Here is a 21,029-nt window from a genome sequence, read left to right on the forward strand (position 1 = left end):
GGTCTGATCTCGTCATTTGTGTTTGTATTAGGAGTTAAAAGTAAAAGGCTAAACTTGTTTGAACGGGAAAAGCTATGGTAGGTTTAGTGTTATGGATAAATAGAAAGGTGAATAATTGTACACCAAAACAACAAAAGTAATTACAGAAAACTATAAATGCGTAAATATAAAAAAACATTAATTATTGTTTGTTACTGAAAATTAACACAGTTAAGAGTAATTTTAATTGAAATGATGCTCAAGTATCTTGTTCTCTCAAATGACTCCCATTCCCTCTCTTCATTCACATGTTCATCTGTTACTTTAATTGTACCAGTGTTAGTTTCTACACTTATTTTGTCTCCAAAATTGGATTTTAAATCCTGAGCCAACCATATTGCCGTCATTATGCAGGCACCCATACCATGTATGACAACACTGTTTTGATTTTTCTTATTATTGCTTCGAATCATTTTCTTGTTTCTTCTACAACCGAGTCTTTCTGAATATATTGCATTGTGGCAAGTTGTAGTCGTTAGCAACTTTATTGCCCTGTTATAGTAAACAATTAATGGCCTTTTCCTCGTAACATATATGTCGTTTTCTTTTATTTCTTCAGGAACTATTTGTCTTTTAATTACTCTTGTTTTGACGTCTGGAGATTCATTGCTTTCTTCAACATTGTTTTTGGCGTTTCTCAAATCTAAGCCAACAGTAGCCATATTTTATCCTTTTTATACCGGCAAATCAGGTACACTTGTTTGGTATTCTTTAAGTTTAATGGAAGCGAGACATCCTACGACCTCAGTTTACACCTGTACTCCTTTAATTGTAAATTTAAATTTAACTAATTATAAACAAAAGTGATATGCTGCTCAAAGCTGTGTATTACAACATTAAGGCAGAAAGCAATATATCTTTCAATCCAGAACAGTCACAGTTTTATGTATCTGAGAGCAAATTCCAAACAAACAACCGACCACTAAATAAACAGGTTTACTCTATATTTCTGTAAATTTCATTCGTTTTAATTATTTCTCCGTCTTGCCGCCAAAACACAATATATTACTACTAGTCAAATTGCATACTAAGCATGTAAGCATGCAATATTAAACAATTAAAATACTTCTTTGCACGTCTCAGTAAAACAGGAAAATTTCTGGAGTTTAGAACAATTAAAGCCAGTTCAAATTGCGGTGTGAAGTTGAGTGCGAATCCGTGTAATTGTTTTGTTTGGTTTCAAAATAAGTATTTCTCGTGGACAAATTTTGTATATTCTTCAAAAAAGGAGTTTGTACGTGAAAAATAAGACTAGGCGAAATAGACTACTGTGTAACGCACAAAAAGAAAAACAGAACTATTAATCTTATGTTTAGTATGTTTATAATCGAGTAATTGGCTTGTTTTCCACCATACCCTTTTATTCATTCGTCGTTTCACATATACTTTGAGGACTAAATAGATATAAGAGTATAACATACATAAATATACATATAGTAATCGAGTGATTTCTAATTTGTCAGTTTGTTTGTTTTCCTTGCTTTATATTTGTTATTCAGTCATATTGTGCCAACTGCCTTATTTCAACCATTAGAAAAATGATGAAAAGAAGCATAGAGGACAAATTTAAGTCATCTCACAAATGAAATAAGAATTAAATAATGTAGCTGTTGTCGTTAACTTTTTTAAATAAGAGCAAGTGGAGTGATAGGTTTTAAATGCAAAGTAGTTTTGGGTGGTGACGGATGAAAGAAATTGTGGAAGGATACGGTCAAATTAATTCAAGTAATAATTCGCATACATCGAAGAATTAAAAGCAAAAAAGAGGAAAATATATAAATTGTGGTTGAAGGGAAAAACATTGATGTGAAAGGCATTTAGATAAAACACGAAAAAAGTAATTTGAAAGTTTCACATGCAAGTGTGAAAAATGTATACAATGTATATATTGTGCTTGTATATACATAATATATATATGTATATATATATTATATATTTGGATGTCTAGATATACGCCTTCACATTATTATAGAAAATAAAGTGGTAATAAAAGAATAGTAGTAGTGATATAATAAGTATTATTGTTATTATTAATGTAATTTCAATTTTACCTCTTAGTAAATTTAAAGAAACATAGAATACATAAACAAATGGGTACCGCGGTGTCTCTTTGTCTCTTTAGTATCCGTGATCGCGAGTTACATAGAGATAAATATAAAAGAAAAATAGGTGGGTATAGATAATTGAAGGTGGGAAATAAATGAATTATAGAAGAAAGGTGGGATTTGTGTGTATACATAATTTTCTTTAAAACAAATTTATTTGCGACTTTTACAGAGTAGATAGCAATAACGCTATAGACGAACAACCTCATTTTTTTATTTGTACACGTACTAATAACTGTTGAATAAGATATAAGGTAACAGTAGTTTGGACATTTATCATTTACCTTTGGTAATTGAAGTACATAATAAGATGACGTTATATAAGAATTGTACACTTTATAAATTAATTTGCTTTTGTCTGTTATTGCTAAACTCCGTTTTAGCCAATGAGGTTTTAACTGTTAAGCCAGGGTTAGCTGATAGTTCTGGAAATGATGGTTTACAACAAAATAAGAGTTTATTAACAACTGATATACCTGGATTTAGTTCATGTCTTGGTTGTAAACATATATTTGGTGGTGAAAAAGGATTACTTTTCACAAATGATTCATTTATTATTGAAGACAAAGACTTGGTAAGCGATGACTACAAGATTCATGGCCTTGAAATCAATGCTTCATTACAAGATTACTTGAAAAGTAATGTAAGTCAGATCATGATACTTGATGAAGCTAATTTTGGTGATACTACATTAAATGACATTTTATCGTCTCCGAGTGGAAAGGGAGACATTATCATCGTAAATAGTGGAAATTCAAGTGCAGAATTCGGTGCCGTTTTCCTCAGAAGATTGGTTGTTAGAAGGATCCTTATTCCATATGAAGAAAAAGTAACTACAATTATTCCTATAGGAGGTTCTTCAGGTGGAAACTGGGGAAACATTGCCACAAAATTGCCAGTGACTACTACCACCACCACCACTACTACCACTACTACCACCACCACCACCACCACCACTACTACCACTACTACCACCACCACCACCACTACCACTACTACCACTACTACCACTACCACCACCACCACCACTACCACTACTACCACTACTACCACTACCACCACCACCACCACTACCACTACTACCACTACTACCACTACCACTACTACCACTACCACTACTACCACTACCACTACTACCACTACTACCACTACCACCACTACCACCACTACCACCACTACCACCACTACCACCACTACCACCACTACTACTACCACCACCACCACTACAACTGCTAGACCGTCTTTCGGATTAGATAATGAAGATGTTGACTTGCCTCCGGGTTTGTATTCTCCATTAGACCCAGATAATGACAAAATGGGCAATGAAGATCTTAACTTTGAGGAGTGTGGTGAGGAATGTTTGGAGTTGTACAATGTGCAACCAAAAGTGAGAGAATTAATAGGCATGTTCGAGAACGCAACAGTTGTGAGACCATTGCCAGAAAGGAAGCCGCAGAATGAGGAGGCCTTGAGGTTGATAGGTTTAAGAAACCCGGAGTTAAATTACGAGCAAGAAACCGAAAAAGTAGTAAGTCCAACATTGGAAGGTTTGAGGAACGGTACATTGGGCCACCATGTATTTGAGGCACCTATAAGTAAACTTCCTAGTGTTGGATATATACCAACAAGAGAAACAGTTACTAATATGGTGAATCTAATCGAAAATAGAAACAAAAGTGTCGACACCAGAGATGATAGTTTGTACATGGCTTCTGTATCAAAAAATGTTACAAAAACTATTACAAAAAGAGTTATAGATGCCATAGTTTCAAACGAGACAGTTCCGTTAATGGCATATAAATTAGAAAATATTCCAACTAGCGGAAACAATTTGAGACTGGAGTATAGGAGAATAGGAAACTACACATTCCATGACTTGTGTAATGATAAAATGAAAAAATGTTTGGATGAAAAGAACAAAACATCCATTTTTGGACCAGAGACATTCCAATCTCCAGAGTACATTGTTTACAATATTACTAAGAACGTGACTATTCCTGTTATTTTTAGGGCTTTTGGAAACTCTACAGAGAATGCTGTGAATAAATTGGCATTACAATTAAATGAAATGGGTTTGAGTGCAGAAAATATCAAAGTGAGGAGACTAAGAGGACCAGTGGGTGAGAATAAAAATGAGGGTACTGTAAATTAACGTGTAGTATATTTTTTAAATATTAAGGTTTAATTATTGTGGTATTCATTTTTATCTCATGTTAGTTAAACTTTACGTCCTTTTGTGTTTTCATTAGATAGAAGGTAAAGGTGAGACAAGTGCATTGATCTAGTTGTACTTGGGTTTCTCTAAGAGTGGGTTGTTTATTATCTAACTTTACGGTAAATATGGATTTTCTCTCTTTTACATATACTCTTTTAATGTTTTGAGTTGCATTCGTTGTTACGTAATGAATATTAGTATTACCTATACAAACTGGTATATAATGAGCCTTGAGTTTATACCTGGGGGTTCCATGCAATGAACCGCTGCTACTGCTACTACTGCCGAGACTATTTATCATGCATTGTAAAACTACTAGAATTATTCACTCTTGTCTCTGTCTGACCTAAGAGAAAAGTGGGAGGGGATTGTGAATAAATAACCACATTCATATTTTGGGCTCCAAATAATATGATTTTATGGACATACATGCAGAGTTTGAACGTTTCATACCCACTAGTATAGTGTGTGCGTTTATGCATTTTCAGCCTATTGGAGGAACTAAATAGTATAATGAGGAAACGGAAATAGCGAAAACTGCGGTGACTAGAATGTTAGAAATACATTAGTTATTTTTAAACATTTAGTAATGGTTAATTATGGTTAAATTAAAATGTACATGCATATTATAAATATAATCGAGGGAGGGGGAAAAATATAGGTTTTATAAGTGACATCAGCAATGGTATTCTGAATATATCCCTTTTTTAACTCATATTATTATTCATCTTTTCTCTTTCATCTTTGGAGATAAAAGGGATTTATTTGCACCTTGACCTTTATCACTTATATATCGAATTTTAATCAAAGGAGTTTGTTCAGAATTCTTATGTTCTCAATGTTTTAATGCATGGGTTTAGAGGTTTCGTGATAAATTCAGGGAATTTAACTCAAGCAGAGGAAGTGTAGGAATGTAAGGAAACGCGAATCAAAATAATTATAAGGGGCGAACAAGATTACTCCAAAAGAGTGAATGAATATTCGAGAAAATTTTGTTTAGTGGAGAAAAAATCCGTATCTACTGTCAATTACCAAACCAAATTTAACTTAACCACTTAATTTTAAATTAAACGACGCTTATATTAAGAACAAATACGAACAAGATAAATTATAACACATTGTTCACATCACAATATTGAACTGTTAAATCTGCATCTAGGGTACTAACTTCGACTTATTTTCTTAAACTGATATCAATAAAATTGACACTTATTGTATGTATGTGTCACTGGAACACTCCATTTATTAAGGAAAAGCAACAAATCCTAGCTTGAATTTGCATTCCAATTGAAACTTGTCGTGTGTGAAATTTCAAAGTTAAGGACTAACATAAAAAAAAAACGAAAACTCAGATCTTAGATAAAATTCTAAAATCTAAAGTTAATATATAGTTGTCAGACACTTTTAAACATAATTACACTTACATTCATTCTCCTTTTTTGGTTTATTCTTGCAATAATTAGGCAGTGAATTTATACTAGGCGGGAAATTCCAGAATAAACAAATAACTATTAATAGGGTGAGTAGGTAGTTGAATTAGGTGAATAACAAGTTGTGGGAAATAGAGTACTATTCATTAAATGTAAATATACATATACATAAATACATATATATATATATATATATATATATATAAACAAATAATAAATAAAATATATATATATATATATATAAACAAATAATAAATAAAAAAAAAAATATATATATATATATATATATAGTATTGTACAGCATTATATAGAGGATAAAAATAGCAGAATAATAAATACAGGAAAGGCGTATAATTAATAAAAAGAGTGTAGTTGTAAAGATTTGTGAGAGCGAGAGTAGGGACAGGAATAGTTCAACCACGGTGGGGCCGGTGCTTTTCATTTCAATATAAGGACAAAATAAATAATATAAATAAAGGTAAACTTGATAATAATACGAGGAAAGATGCAAGGAGGTGCAAGAGGCAAGTCGAAGGGAGAGAGCAATATAGAGAAACTGATAAATAGCAGTTTAGATGATATAGTGAAACAAACTAAAAGGGAGAGGAGGTTGAGGAGTGGAAATACAAGCAATAGAGGACCTTCAAATAGCAGTACAAGAGGGAAAAAAAGAGTAAGTGACTCGTCGAGGACATTTAAAAATTCACAAAAACGGAATAACAGATTCAATAGCGAATCAGTGAGACCTGATAACGGAGACAAAACAAGAGGAGGAATCAGGGGGACAAGAACTGGAGGTGGTCGAATTGGAGAAGGAAGTAGAAGAGGGAGGACAGGAGGAAGAGAGGGAGCAGCAGTAGGTATAAGAAGAAGCAACAATGTCGGCGGAAAAAATATGAACGATAATTTTAGTTATAGGAAGACTAACAGGGATAAAGTCAGGAATATTAAAATAGTGGCGAAATTGGATGATGTTCCTGCTCCAACGGCGCAACAAAAAGCAGGTATTAGTAATTTAGAGATTACTCCGAGATCAGTATTATCGCAAAGGTCCAAAGGACGTGTTTTCTGATGAAGTGAGAGATAGATGAAAAGATATATTTGTATATCACTTTTTTTAATGAGAATAGATTTATATTTAAAAGTTAATACCTATATTTCAGTTTTGTTTTAAATTTTTTATTTAGTTATAGCTTTTGGTAACTGTGAGTGTGACGCCTGTTAGTGCAGTGTTTAATGTGTGAAAAGCAAATGTGAATTCTAAAGCAAGACCGATATAGGCAAGAAAATGAAGAATGTAGGGTATAGTTAGTATAATTTTATTAAAACAAAAAGTTATAGCATAAACACTTGTTACTTGATAATAATAGTTGTTCTGAAATGAAATAGAAATATTCATACATAATTATTATAGACACGTTTGTTTACGTTTAACGCATAAACTCCTTTGTAGTTGGAACCCTGTATCCCATTTGTTGTAGTTGGTGGTACCAATTAGTCATCATTCCGTTACACCACTGCTTAATTTCCCTAACTACTGATAAGATCATCTCTCTTTTTAATTTTTTTGAATAATTGATTCCAGAAACAGATATATATTGTGATATGAATGAATTATACATATTTCTCCTGCATTCTGACACTGTTTTAGACAATTTCAAACCAAGTGGTGGTGTTTTTCTTATTACTCTCACATTATCTAGTCTTGGGTTGTACATGCCAATGAAAAATTTCCATTGCATTCTGGTCAGATCGTATTCCGACACGCTTGGAATTCCTCCCCTAAATCCTCCTTTCTGTGGAAATTCAATTGCAGGAGTGGGAATATTGTGGGGAGTCAATGACTTAAGTCCTTGTGCTAGTTTCGAAAAGACACCACCTGGAACTGATTTGCCTGTAATTGATTCCAGTGAAGGTATTTGTTTGTCTTCAAAGTACATTGCCATGTCATTTTTATCAGCCTCAGTTTCTTGCATTCCATATAATTGTTTTTCAGGTCTGGCAATCTGCATGCTCCTTGTTGAAACTTGCTGATAAGGCACTTGTTTTCGGATACCTGGAACTTTCCGGGCCTGAGCTACTTGGTAATTATATTCTCTTGTTTGACTTCCTTGTTGCTTTTCCATTGGAATTATAGTGAGCGGAGACGACTCAGAGGGAAGCTCTACCCATGAATATTCTTGTCCCTTTTGAATCTGAGGAGATGGGAGCTCTAATTGTTGATCTGAAGGTATCTCAGTTTCAAATTCTTCTTGTTCTAAAGGTAGCGTGGCAGTCCCCTGAGCAAATCCCCCCGGGGATCCTACAACTCTTCTAATCTCCATTCTGGACCCAACTGGTGATTTATGTCTGATTTTTGAAACCCTGGCTGCCATTTGCTTGACCAAATTAGTTGGAACTTGGTTCACGCTTACAGGTCTCCAACCACTCCAATTTCCAGATCTCATTCTTATATTTTTATACCACAAAATATCTCCATTTGTAAGCAACTCACCTCTATATCTGCTTGGAACAGGTCTTGTCGGAATATTCCTTCTAACCACTTTTATCTCTCTATAGTTTGGTGAGTAGGCAGAAACTATAGTTATTGTGTTGAGCAACGATAAAGCCACAAACACATATATTAAAGTCAAACCGATACCTATTATATATAATTTTCTCATTAATTAAATTTCTCAATGGCAACACCAATGTATTCACTTGTTTCTACTTTTATTGCATTTAACTGTTTACAAATAACGTCTGTCAACTGAAAAATAAAGTATAGATGCGTAACAATTCTCTCACTTTTCTGATCCAGTTTACGAAAAGGAAGATCCTAATTGCGTTCTCGTCTTTGTTTTGGTATTTACGTTTTAAACTCCCTATTGTACTCCTTATCTCTAACCAACCCCTTTAAACTTATGATTGACTTTCCTTTTGCTTTGATCAAAAGTTTACCTTATTACTTAAAAACAATCTTAACAAAACAAACAATGCAAAAGGGAGGCCCTAAAGTCACCTATATTTATTTTTACTTGCTTATTTCTATCGTCCCAGTTTTTAGATCAAAATTGTTACAATTAAATTACACCATTTGAGGTGGCGCCATAACATATTTTAAAACATGCAAATGGATTGCAAGAGAAAGGGACTGGAATAAATAGTAAAACGGTTGTATTTGGAGGGAAAAAAATAACTAATTAGAGCTTATGTGTGCCTGTTTTTGCTTGTATTTGTAACCATGTTTCAAGTTTGATAGTGAGTGAGTCGTACAAAACGCGCAAAGTGGAATAGAACAGTCACCTAGTGTGTGTCGTAGTTCTCTTTAAAAAATTAAATCGGAAAGTTTAACATCCATTTTAACGGCATTTATGAATCCGTCATTAAATTGATATATGCAGTGGAATCCTTTCTTTTCCGTTTTAATGTTTGGAATATACCTATTGTTCTCGCAATTTTTTATACAAATTAGGAGTTGGTCAAACGTAGGCATAGAGGAGACGTCACTTTTTAAATTTAAAGCAACGTCATCCTTTACTGAGTCATTAGCTGCATTATCTCCGTTCTTAAAACCAAAGTTTGTCATTTTTGCGGTTATTTCATCGCCAAAATAGTCAATTAACTGGTTAATGAGGGTGTAGTAGCCACGATCATATATAAAACTTCCGAGTTTAAGAGACTCAAAGGCCGGATTTCTAATGTAACCTGTATTCACTGAGTTGGCTAGGCACTTTAGTGAGTAAAGGGAGAAGATATTTGGCTCAATTTGGGAGTAACTGTTGTAGGTGCCTGTTGAGGTTGCACTGTCAACTTGTTTTTTCTCGTATTTAAGGCGTCTGTCGCTTTTATTATTGCTATCTTTTGAGAATTTAAAGCCGTAACACTTCATTTTTGATATTAAGTTCATAAGAAACAACAGAGAATTCAACTCTTCTTTATCTTGAATTAAGTCCAGTTTATTTTTCAATATGTTTTTCAGTTTGGGTATTGTATTTGTAGATTTCCAAACGGATAAATACTTGAGATAATTAATATCATTGAAGTGAGTCAAAATTGAAGGTAATGTGTAAATCTTAAAATCTAAAGTTAGAGTGCTTGACCTTAGTGACTCAATTGATGAATCAGATATATCTTTGTATATATTATTGTTTTGAACGGTAACTTGTTGAGAATACGTGTATGTTGACACGCCTAAATGCCTAAATTGATTGCAATGCAAACCCATTATTTTTCTAGAAACTAAGATAGAAGTTTGTAAAAATGGAATTAATGTATTTGTTTTTAACGATATAACATTGTGTTCTGATACAGAATCAAGTATTATTTTAATGTAATCAAAATAAAAATCATTTATCAAATTGCAACGATATATGTTCTCGGTTAATAATCCAACTAGACCTTGTCCGAAATTTAGAATTGTCTCATCCCCGTAATTTAAAACGTTTGTGAAAGAATCGCTTTTTAATTTGTTACTACCATTAACGCATTCCTGATTGTATTCTGAATTTATACTCTCTAGTCCAAAACACAGTTTTATGAATAAAGATGCATCCTGTTCTGCGTCTTTGGTGTAACAGCAATCCTCTAAATCTTCCCAATATATTTTCACACAACCAGTTACCCCTTTATTTGAGCTTATTGTGTTTTCACACTCTTTTTGGCACATAATTTGTATTGAATTCAAACAAGAACGAATATCAGAGTCGTGTATTCTTATTATCTCGCTCAATATTTCATCTTCCTCAAACAATATTTTCTCATATTTGCATATTCTTTGCAAACGCTTAATTAGTTTATCTTTTGGTGGTTTCTGAACTAGTATTGTAGTTACTTTTGACTTTAGTAACCTTAGTGATTTGCTGTGTATATCATTACAAATACATATTATTGGTCTATTTATCACGTCCCTTGTTTTTGCGTGATCATCAAGCAGTTTTACCAAAAAATCTAATTTGTTTCTTTTTTTTGATGATCCAAGTTTTAAGTCATTGCTGTTTGCACTACCGCAGCTCATTGCTATTGAATCTAATTCATCTATTAATATGATGTTTGGTTTGTTACTCGATGATTTGTTGTAGTTGCTTATTTTAGAATAATTTATTCCCATTTTTATTGAATTCTCAAAATTGTCAATTATTCTCTCGTCAAATACCTTAATTTGATTTATATCGTATCCACACTGTTTAGCTAGTGTATTTACAATACACGTTTTGCCTGACCCTGAAGGTCCTCCTACTAATAATATTGGAACTAGGGGGGGGAGTTTGTTCTCATCTATTTTTGAATTCAAGTCAAAGTTGTAATTGTATTCCTTTAATGCATCATTTTTTCTCTTTTCGTTGCCAAATATGTATTCATCCCATTGTTTTATCCATCTTAAAATGTTTCTGACTGTATTCTCATCATTTACTAAATCCAAACACGATTTTGGTACGTATTTTCTGGTTAATATTTCTCTTTCTACTCTCAATTTACTACAGTTAACATCATCACAGTCAGTTTCATTCAAATAAAAGTTTTTATTCAGTTTAGTATCAAGATCAATATCGATTATTTCAATATCACTTTTTCCGTATTTATCTTGGAATAGTGAAAAGTTTTTTAGGTCTAAACACATCTCAAGGTCGTCCCGTATATCAACAGAATCCCAGCTTTTTATAAAGAATGTCTTTGAGGAGTCGTATACACCATTGAATTTGTATATTTCTTTTTCCATATAATTGCCATTTTCACTTTTTAAGGAAGAAGTTATTTCCTGTACTAAATCAACAAACAACTTATTAGATTTGTTTTTTAATTTGTGTTTAGAAGTTTTTTTCCTTCCATTTCTATTATGATAAACTATTTTCAAAGAATTCATCCCAAATGTTGTATAATAGTCATCAAAGTCAATAAATGTTGAGTCAAAATAACCCGTGTTTCGGTCGCTAAAACAGTTGTATGTGTTTGCAACAGATGTCTTGTCCAACAAATTATTTGCACTTCCTTCACACGAATCTCTATCTATCTCTGAACTCTTAGAAAAATCGGTGTCAATGCACTCTGTCTTCTTCCTTTTATTAGTAATTTTAGTTGAGTCTTCTTTACTGCTAGATGATAGTTCATCCAATTTTGAACTGTTGTTTGTTTTGTCAACTGCAAACTCGTTTCCAATATCAACATCAATGATTTTGCTATTTTCAGAGTTGGCATTTTTTAAACATTTGCTGCTCCCAATTATTTCCCGGACAATAACAGTCTTATTTTCTGACTTTAAAGTGTTATCCCTCCTTGAGTTACCAAGTCCAAACGAATCATCATCACTCCAGTCTTTTTCAAGGTCCCACATTGCAGTTTCTATTTATTAATTGAGGTAATATTTGTGTGAATATAGACGATGTACTAATATTACAACTAATTTTCGTATTACAAAAGTATTCGTATTTGTGTGAAGAGCATTAAACACAAAATCGATTCCTAGCATTACCATTGTTCAGCACTTGTGTATTCCTGTATTTATGGTGACTTTGCTTCACACCTTTTTATATTATTAAACATGAGTTGATATATATATCTTAAATTAACCACAAAACCGTTTGGTTAGTGCATTTGTTGTGTTCGTGAAAAATAAAACAATTATTTCTTCCCTAAAATGGTACTTTACGGGTACTGGATGATAAAGCAGCCAAAAAAAAATTCAGAATTACCCGCCTTTTTGTAATTATATTGTAATGTTAAATATGTACATGCTTGGGGTTATGTGTAAATACACATTTAATGCCGGGTTTGATTAGAATAGCAGTTAGCAGATAGTTAATATAAAAAACAAAATGTTTTGAATATTTGAAAGAGCTGAAGGGAAGAAATTGTTAATAGACTTTTATCCTTTATTCTCTTTAGTTACATTTTAAAATAGGAAATAAATGTCAAAGAAGGTAAACATTAGTTGTTGAATGGAGGGGTGCTGAATACAGTTACTAAAATCGAAAGCATTATCAAATCAATAAAAGCATTAGTGTTTAGGCTATACGGAAACAAAGAGGCATATTTTAACGCAATAAAGCATATAGATAATAAGTTTCAACGTTAAATAAGTGAACATAGAACTCGTTAGTACAAAAAAAAGGGAAAGAGTGGTTTTAATGGTAACTTTATTTTATAAATTAATGCCTAAAATATATTTGCATTTGAATCCCTGAATGATAGAATAATGCCAAATTATGTAATTATAGAAGACGAAAAAAATGATATTAACGCAACAAACGACACATGTTTTATATGTTTGGAAGATTCAAGTAGAAAGAAATTAAAGAGATGTTGTACTCAGTGCTATTCCTTGGTACACGATAAATGTTGGGCTAGATGGGACAGCTCAAGGAAACTATCCGCTTTCAGGAGCATGATCTTAGGTGAAGCAGTACTTAGAGAAACAGGAGCGTGTACAATTTGTAGGAGTGGTTATGCGAATATAGAGATTTCAGACTCTGAGGACGATGGTTACGAGAAGAGGATAAGAGATATGGAGGTTATTTTTACAGATAGAACTCTTCAGACGTCATTTAGGGTGGTATTTAACAGATTATATGGTAATAATATATATTCATATTATGTGGGGAATAATTTAAATAATATGGGACAAATAGAGAATGAAAATAGTGATTTACACTCCTGTAATATAAAAACTTTATTGGTGAATGGATTATTTCTTTTATTTTTATGTACATATGCGTTTCTAAATGGTAGTTTTTCTGATAACAAAAGTATTATCACTTTGTCACTTTGGGTTTATATTACTTTTATTCTTCAGTTTTTGATACTAACCGGAATTCACAGAAGACAAGTGTTGAATGAATTTATGATTAGTGAGCCGAACATTTCCGATGAATACAGTACCGTTGATAATAGTAATATTCGTGATAATAATACAAATGGTTATATGGGAAGGGAGGATTAAAAATAGAAAGTAATAGCTAGAGTAATTTTAGGTTTAATTTATTTATTTTTAAATAGCTTAATGGAAAGAAAGTAGTTTTATTTAAATTTATTGATTAGGTATTAACGTTTAGAGTGAATTCCTTATAATATATACGTAAACATATATGTGTGGTTTCCTTTTTTAATTTCTGTGCTATTTGAGTACTAAAAGTTGAAATTTTCCTATTTATCACAGGTTTCTTCCTGTTTAACTGCGTTATTTCCAGTTAATTCAGAAAAATAAAGATTTTTATTATCTATTAAATGTTTTTTGAGCGCATTCAGACTTTGTAGTTGAGTAGATAGTACTATCCTTTGTAACATAAGGGGAACTGCACCTCCCAAGTCCATTTTTTGAGCAAAAAATAACTCTGTTTCACCTTTATACTTTCTAACAACAAAGCCAACATATATTATCTCGCCCCTTACATATGAATCTTTAACATCAATCTCTTCGTTATTAAGTATGTTTTTAGTTTCTTTTGTTGAAGTTGCTATTAAAACATAACAATCATCACAAAGCACATAGTTGCTTCCTATCAATAAAAATTCTCTTCCTTGAACACCCATCATTCCTCTGTAGCATTGCTTAAACATAGAATAACTACCCAATTTATATATCATTGATGATTCTGAACAAGTTGTGTCATAAAGTGTTTTGTTTTCTATATTTACCAAAAAATCATATACTTGTTTAGGAGTCAATGTGTTCCCAAATGAACATTTAGCTGCATAAGTTGATAAAGATGAAAATTCATCTTCTGACTTGTTACTATTAAAAGCTCCCGGATCGAATCTGGCACATTTTATATCACCCATTGATCCAAGATTAACAAATACGTTATTTTCGTTTACACGACTGCCCAGCTTTTCATAAGCCTTTTCATTTTCTTGTGCGTTATTAAAATCCTCCATGATACCAATTAAATTTGTGAAACTATTGTGAATTTTTCTCATACACTCGGAATGCAAGTTCTTTTTTTCATCGTCTCCTGGCATTATCTTTTCTTCTCCACCTTCCTCACCTATTATAGCTCCATTTGTTTTTACTCTTGAATCTTGATAATTATTTTCATTAGTCGTCGCTAACAACTTGCATTCTTTTACAGATTCACTTATTGAATAATCATCCTTTAGGTCTTTTGTTATTTTTGCATTTAATTCCAGTTCTTTCACATTCTCTAAATTTTCTGTTGCTGCATTTGTATCGTTTTTTTCACGGTTATTCCAAAGACCCCACATTTTATTGCTTCTATACAATCACTTTACGTTAATTAAATTTTAACGAGACAGTTCAATTTTTATATAGTTATATATGCAAATACCTTAATAACAACAAAGACCTCTTTAAGAATTTATTTGTCTATTGCCAGTTGGAACCGGTTACTATTTAGAAACAAAAAAATTATTCAGTGTTAAACACAAAATAAAGTTAATATATAGTATTTAAAGAAAAATGACAGGCAGAATAGACTTGTTTAATCAAAAATGCAGGCGAATAATATTAAAAGTAATTATTGGAGGCAATTTGCTCAGTGCCACTCCATATTTACCCCCTTAAATGTCCATTGCTCGAAATTCGAGCAAAAAAATTAAATATTATATTCATCTTTTTTTTTCCATATAAAACATTAAAAAATACCCCTTCCCCTCTTTTTAAAGAGTTTAGCTCATGCATACAACTAATGACCATATTTTGTAATGAAAAACAAGTGAAAAGCGGGGCGGGATGTGGGTAATTAATTTGCATGCATTTTAAATACATTGAGGTATGAAAGTAAATACTTTATGTCAATTTTGCATGTAAGAGCAATGAATTTAACATTATATGACAATTGAATGAATTAAAACTTCTAAACAACACTGTCGTTCGCACAATCGTTGCTCTTAACGTTTTCATCAATATTATCGTCACTGTCTTCATCATCATCGTCTGAAAGTACGGGAACTCTTGTGAGATGTAGTCCCTTATACTTCGAGGTATGGGTGTGTTGTTTCCTAGTGTTTTTGTTTTCTGTCATAGTGATATCTTGTTTGTCGCTAATAAGGTTATTTTTGGCATTAATTGTAGTGTCGCATTTTGCGTCAGGTGAGGCCGGTGGCAAATAAATACTTGAGTCATTTAAATGATCATGAATATTAAAATTCATTGTAACAGTGTCACTTTTTCTAAAGCCATTTTTTTTTGAAAATGCAGTTATATTGTATTCACCTGGTCCCTTAATGTGAAAAGGTTCAAAATAAAATTGTTCACCTGAGTTATTTATTTGATATGTTATTTCTACTCCTTTTTGTGGACACGATATCACAACTGTTTTTGAATCAAATGATGCTTCGTCCACTATTATTTCTGGTTTCATGCAGATTAGTGGTTTTGCGTTATATAGTTGAGAAAGCTGAATAAGTGCAGTTGTTGGACAAGGAAATCTATAACTTGGTGTTTTAGACAACTCCTTTCCAGTTAAGTCGTTATAGTTAGGTGGTGCTCTTGTTGTACTTGAGTATCTTAAACCAAGATATGCTATATTTCCGAGCATTAAAGAATCTATATACAGTTGTTATTTCAGTTAAAAAAAAGTCAAGCAGTTTGATTTTTATTATAAATATTAAGGTAATAAAAACAAACTTACCAGATGTGTTGCCACTATCTTCATTTTCATTTAAAAGAAGGCCATAACGGTGTTCAGCCTCTGTCAGTAAGTATTCAATATTTCTCCTTAGTTCCAATAACTTATTTAAATTGTTTTCGTTTATTATCATTATTTTCTAAATTGTCACACAAATGCGAATCTGAGTAAAATAAGACAAACATAAAGCAATTTTCCGATTCTTAAAAAGATGAACGCCTCGGTGTGTTGCTTGGCCTTGAGTTTTGACAAAACAACAAATTGTACACAACTTGTGGCTGAACAGTTGAATATTTTATTAAACTAAACAAGTTTCATTAGAAGTTTTAAAAACAAGTATTACTTTGTTAATTTTAAATTAAATTAAACAGGCCTGCAACTCTAAAGCAGTGAGTACCTAGTTAGCCGCTTACTTTTTGTATTATGTGACAATTTGAAAGTAACAGCCTATAAATGGCTGCCCGCCGTTTGTTCATATTAATAGTAAATTTAGGTGTTACGGGTTATCTATTTAATTCATGTACAGAAATGACAAAGATCGTATGGCTTTAAGTGGATACTGTTGTAGCTCGTGTTTTAAAGGTTTGCAATTTTCTTTCAGTTTCGCATCACTAACGCAGTTTAATTTAGGAGGAGCAACGGTAAACAACGGAGACGAGGACAAGAAAGTATTCTCAATTTAAATTAAAATGGCCATAAATGTTGCTTTTGAAAGTAGTTAAACACGCATAAGCACGGTATTCAGACGAGAATGAGGATCACAGAAAGTAGACTCAGTAGCGGAATAGGAAAATACGCACACAATGATTTTTCACATGCATGCATTTAATTACGTGTATTTGAGTTCGTATTGAAAGATAATTAGGCTTCACCTCTGTCAGAGGAAATTTATAAATATTTAAGAATAATTTTTACTTCTTTGTTCATCACTATACTTGCAAAACACGAACACGGTTTATAAGATAAGAATAAGCAAAAGTTCCAATGTGATCTCACACATTAGAAGTTGATGTATGTTGTTGCTAATGCATATATACATTTGTATACTATTGTTAACATATTTAATTAGAGATCTTAATTAAATAGAATAACCTATCAAATTAGAGTAGACAATACATACACAATTAAAATAAATAAGAAAAAAGGGTAAGGAGTAAAAAAAATACATTTTATGTCATGTCGTTTATGCGTAATATAATATGTAATTCTGTAGTAAAAAAAAATAAGGGTTAGTTGTTATCAATAAAAAAAGTATAGGTTTAAATATTTGAATAAATGATAAATCAAAGTGTGAGAAAAAATAAATATAGGTAATCAAATTAGGATAAATAAACAATAACTACAAACAGCGAACATATAAGGGGTAGAAAAAATAGAGACAAGAAAACAAACTAGTGTTTAAGTGTGATAGATTCAATAAGGGCCACAATACAGTAAATTAAAGAATACTTAATTATAAAATATTAATTGAAAGATAGTAATTTGAAGACAAGATGAGCGAACCAAAAGTTAATATTCCTAGTTTCAGGGAAGATATGGAGCTTCAGAATGCAGCATTGGAGGGTGAATTGACGAGAGGATTTTATGTATCAACGGAAATAGAGAATATTCCATCTAAAACAGGATGTGGAATGGTGTGTGGAACAAATGAGCAGAGATTAACGCATAAAATTCACTCATTCACGAAACCAATACCAGTAGCAGCAGGACAAGTAAAGTTAAATTCTGCAGACGAACTAATAGGAAAACCTATTATAAAGCAAAGATTAAATGAAATATTTAATGAAAACAACAACGAGAGAGAGTTAAGCGCTTATAATACAAATAAGTTTCTTTCGTTTGGAGTGTCTTCATTTAAGGGTATGAATACGAATTCTCAGTTATCATATCGTTCAACTAGTTCGTTTAATATGCCAACGAACAGAAGCTATACTTATTTAAGTTCAATAGTTAATAATGGAAGTGGTGTATTTGGTGATTTTTCGGACAATATAAATAATGAGAGGTATTACGGATCGTTTAAAAGTTTAAATAAAGGATTTTCGCAATTTGTTTATAATATAAACATGTCTAGTAAATCATTTTTAAATTCATTTACTTCATTGTTTAATGGGATATGTAGTTGTCCTGGATTTATATCTGTTTGTAAGAATAGTAAAGTTAAAACAATTGAACAAGAGACAGTCCCTTCTGATTCGGATTTTGCAGAATCTGATTCTGAAAATGACGATGCTGGTTTAACTGTTGCTCAAGAGGAACAGAACTAAAATATTTATTGTTTTAGAAGGAAAAAAGATAATTTTATTAAAATATATTGATATGCGTAAAACTAAGATCAATATTCTCAAATATTGTTTTATTATTGATATAATGAGAAAATAGCAACATTTTAATAAATAACTTTTAATTTTATCTTGTAAATATAACCTTGAAAGGAATGATGTATATTAATAATAAACATGTTATAAAATGGGATAAACTGACGGTAGAATATCTATTTGTACTTTTTTCGCTGTTTCAGGGTTGATAGCATCTAAAATTGCACTTTATGTGATAAGAAAATAGAGTCAAACAAGACAAGGTTGTTGAATAAACAATGTGTATGAAATTGCAAGGTGAATTGAAATGTGTGAAATAAGTTTTAATGGGAAATAAGTAAAATAATTACACGGCAAATAATATCTGTCTCTGTTCTGATTGAGCAAGGGAAAAAGAGGGACAGAATTGACTATTAAGGTACAATCAGACATTTAATTTTTCTAATTAGTGCAAAAACCGCACTTGTGAGATTTGGTGGTTTTTATAGTAAGAAATTAACAGCAGAGTTAAAAATAACGCGTTATAAACGAAATATCCGTAATTGCTGAAATATATATATGAATATAACAATAAATTACAGTATTATGTTCAATTTGCTCAAAAAAGAAGCAATAGTAAAGCTGTGTGAAGCAACATTAGTAATTATAATAACACTTAGTTGAATTAGGTACGGTGGTAAATAATAGTGGCAAAAGTGAAAAATTAGATGCTTAATGAATAAATATTGCATTGATTTCTCCTTTTTGTTAGGATCTTTTGTTCATTAAATTACAAAGAACAGTAGTTTTAAGTGATATTGTATATATATATATATATATATATATATTCAACTATTCTTTTAGCAAAATATACACAAACATCATAACTTGCCGCCTTGTCTTGAATTAATTGCTTCAAATAAAATTAAAACGTGTGGTTGTACAAATTAAATATAAATGGCGACAGTAAATAAGTTTTACACAGTAGGTATTTTGTATAAGTAATATATTTTTATTGTACGTATTATCAGTATAGTGAGTGTACATACAGCAGTATAGCAATGAAGATCAAGGTGAGAACAGTACAGAACATGGAGATGGAAATTGATGTTGAGCCAAATTACACAATAGAGAAAGTGAAACAGGAGATTCAGTCATTGAATCCAGTGATGGAGGCAACAAGACTTAAATTAATATTTGCAGGAAGAATACTCAACGATTCGCAGACGGTTGAGGGTTCTGGAATAAAGGAGGGGGAACGTTTGGTTGTTTTGCTTTCAAAGGGTATGGCACAAAAGGCAGCAGATAATCATCAACAAAAGCAAAATAATGCAGCTGAATGCGCATCTATAACATATGCCGATAAATCAGAGGAAAAAGATTCTACGAACAACAACAGTGGCAGCGGTGCAGATGGTGCAGGTTCAGGTAGTGGTGTTCAATCAGGTGTTTCAGCCTTGTTAACTGGAGCGGAGTTGGAGGAGACTGTAAATAACATAGTTAATATGGGATTTGAAAGAGATAGAGTGGTTGCAGCAATGAGAGCGGCGTTTAACAACCCAGATAGAGCAGTTGAGTACTTGACATCCGGAATTCCCGTGCAAGACAATGGTGGTTCGTCGTTAAATTCAAATTCTGGAAATGCTGCGGTTGAATATAATTCTAGCAGAGGAAATAACAGCAATCTGGATTCAGAATTAACAGCGAATAACAACAACGCTTCTTCAGGAGACAATAGTGGCGGTGTTGAAACAAATAATCTCGAGGCATTGAGAAACAATCCTCTTTTTCACCAGTTACGATCTGTTGTTCAACAAGATCCGAGGATACTCCCTGAGCTCCTTGTTAGGATCGGTCAGACGCATCCTGATATACTTCAATTAATAACAGACAATCAGGAGGAATTTATAAGAATGATGGAAAGAACAGATTCCGAGAATGTTAGTGACTTTCCGCTAAACACAAACAATGCAACTACAATACAGCTTACTCAACAAGAAAATGAATCTATTGAACGTCTCCAGGCCCTTGGATTCCCAAGGAATGCAGTTATAGAGGCGTTTTTAATTTGCGAAAAGAATGAAGAATTGGCAGCTAATTATCTTTTGGAAAACAGTGCTGAGTTTTTTGAAGATGGAAATAATATTTGATTTCGTTTATATAACAACTACTTAATATTTATATATTTTTATCTTATGTTTAGGCCACATCAAATACAGTAATTATATTAATTGCAACACTGTGAATCTATAATCTTGTTTTATAAATTCAAAGTCTGTCTGTAACTGGCGACATTTAACCCTTATTAGTAGTTCCTTTTATTGTTACTTGAATGCTTTACTCTTATTGGTTGATTTTTTTGATGTCTTTGTACTTCAGAT

The 21,029-nt window shown here is 32.1% G+C and overlaps 10 protein-coding genes across 10 annotated transcripts; 5 read left to right on the forward strand and 5 right to left on the reverse strand.

Annotated features, from left to right (window-relative positions):
* Positions 1 to 191: 191 nt before the first annotated feature.
* Positions 192 to 701, reverse strand: FG386_001462 (uncharacterized protein; the record flags this gene model as incomplete). Its single annotated transcript, XM_067340855.1, has 1 exon — positions 192 to 701. The coding sequence occupies one exon, from the start codon at positions 699 to 701 to the stop codon at positions 192 to 194; it is 510 nt and encodes a 169-aa protein (XP_067196773.1).
* Positions 702 to 2,454: 1,753 nt separating this feature from the next.
* FG386_001464 (cryptopsoridial mucin) lies at positions 2,455 to 4,296 on the forward strand (the record flags this gene model as incomplete). The annotated part of the gene is made up of 1 exon (XM_067340857.1): positions 2,455 to 4,296. The coding sequence occupies one exon, from the start codon at positions 2,455 to 2,457 to the stop codon at positions 4,294 to 4,296; it is 1,842 nt and encodes a 613-aa protein (XP_067196775.1).
* A 1,998-nt stretch (positions 4,297 to 6,294) lies between these two features.
* FG386_001465 (uncharacterized protein) lies at positions 6,295 to 6,861 on the forward strand (the record flags this gene model as incomplete). The annotated part of the gene is made up of 1 exon (XM_067340858.1): positions 6,295 to 6,861. The coding sequence occupies one exon, from the start codon at positions 6,295 to 6,297 to the stop codon at positions 6,859 to 6,861; it is 567 nt and encodes a 188-aa protein (XP_067196776.1).
* Positions 6,862 to 7,219: 358 nt separating this feature from the next.
* FG386_001466 (uncharacterized protein) lies at positions 7,220 to 8,452 on the reverse strand (the record flags this gene model as incomplete). Its single annotated transcript, XM_067340859.1, has 1 exon — positions 7,220 to 8,452. The coding sequence occupies one exon, from the start codon at positions 8,450 to 8,452 to the stop codon at positions 7,220 to 7,222; it is 1,233 nt and encodes a 410-aa protein (XP_067196777.1).
* Positions 8,453 to 9,096: 644 nt separating this feature from the next.
* Positions 9,097 to 12,099, reverse strand: FG386_001467 (uncharacterized protein; the record flags this gene model as incomplete). Its single annotated transcript, XM_067340860.1, has 1 exon — positions 9,097 to 12,099. The coding sequence occupies one exon, from the start codon at positions 12,097 to 12,099 to the stop codon at positions 9,097 to 9,099; it is 3,003 nt and encodes a 1,000-aa protein (XP_067196778.1).
* Positions 12,100 to 12,960: 861 nt separating this feature from the next.
* On the forward strand, positions 12,961 to 13,704 carry FG386_001468 (ring finger domain protein; the record flags this gene model as incomplete). Its single annotated transcript, XM_067340861.1, has 1 exon — positions 12,961 to 13,704. One exon carries the CDS (start codon positions 12,961 to 12,963, stop codon positions 13,702 to 13,704), a length of 744 nt encoding a protein of 247 aa, XP_067196779.1.
* Positions 13,705 to 13,907: 203 nt separating this feature from the next.
* On the reverse strand, positions 13,908 to 14,966 carry FG386_001469 (uncharacterized protein; the record flags this gene model as incomplete). The annotated part of the gene is made up of 1 exon (XM_067340862.1): positions 13,908 to 14,966. One exon carries the CDS (start codon positions 14,964 to 14,966, stop codon positions 13,908 to 13,910), a length of 1,059 nt encoding a protein of 352 aa, XP_067196780.1.
* A 611-nt stretch (positions 14,967 to 15,577) lies between these two features.
* Positions 15,578 to 16,484, reverse strand: FG386_001470 (uncharacterized protein; the record flags this gene model as incomplete). Its single annotated transcript, XM_067340863.1, has 2 exons — positions 15,578 to 16,269; positions 16,355 to 16,484. 2 exons carry the CDS (start codon positions 16,482 to 16,484, stop codon positions 15,578 to 15,580), a joined length of 822 nt encoding a protein of 273 aa, XP_067196781.1.
* A 1,360-nt stretch (positions 16,485 to 17,844) lies between these two features.
* On the forward strand, positions 17,845 to 18,618 carry FG386_001471 (uncharacterized protein; the record flags this gene model as incomplete). Its single annotated transcript, XM_067340864.1, has 1 exon — positions 17,845 to 18,618. The coding sequence occupies one exon, from the start codon at positions 17,845 to 17,847 to the stop codon at positions 18,616 to 18,618; it is 774 nt and encodes a 257-aa protein (XP_067196782.1).
* A 1,091-nt stretch (positions 18,619 to 19,709) lies between these two features.
* FG386_001472 (RAD23p) lies at positions 19,710 to 20,798 on the forward strand (the record flags this gene model as incomplete). The annotated part of the gene is made up of 1 exon (XM_067340865.1): positions 19,710 to 20,798. One exon carries the CDS (start codon positions 19,710 to 19,712, stop codon positions 20,796 to 20,798), a length of 1,089 nt encoding a protein of 362 aa, XP_067196783.1.
* Between the last annotated feature and the right edge of the window lie 231 nt (positions 20,799 to 21,029).

The sequence above is a fragment of the Cryptosporidium ryanae genome (assembly GCF_009792415.1).
Source record: "Cryptosporidium ryanae isolate 45019 chromosome Unknown contig_24, whole genome shotgun sequence".
NCBI lineage: Eukaryota > Apicomplexa > Conoidasida > Eucoccidiorida > Cryptosporidiidae > Cryptosporidium > Cryptosporidium ryanae.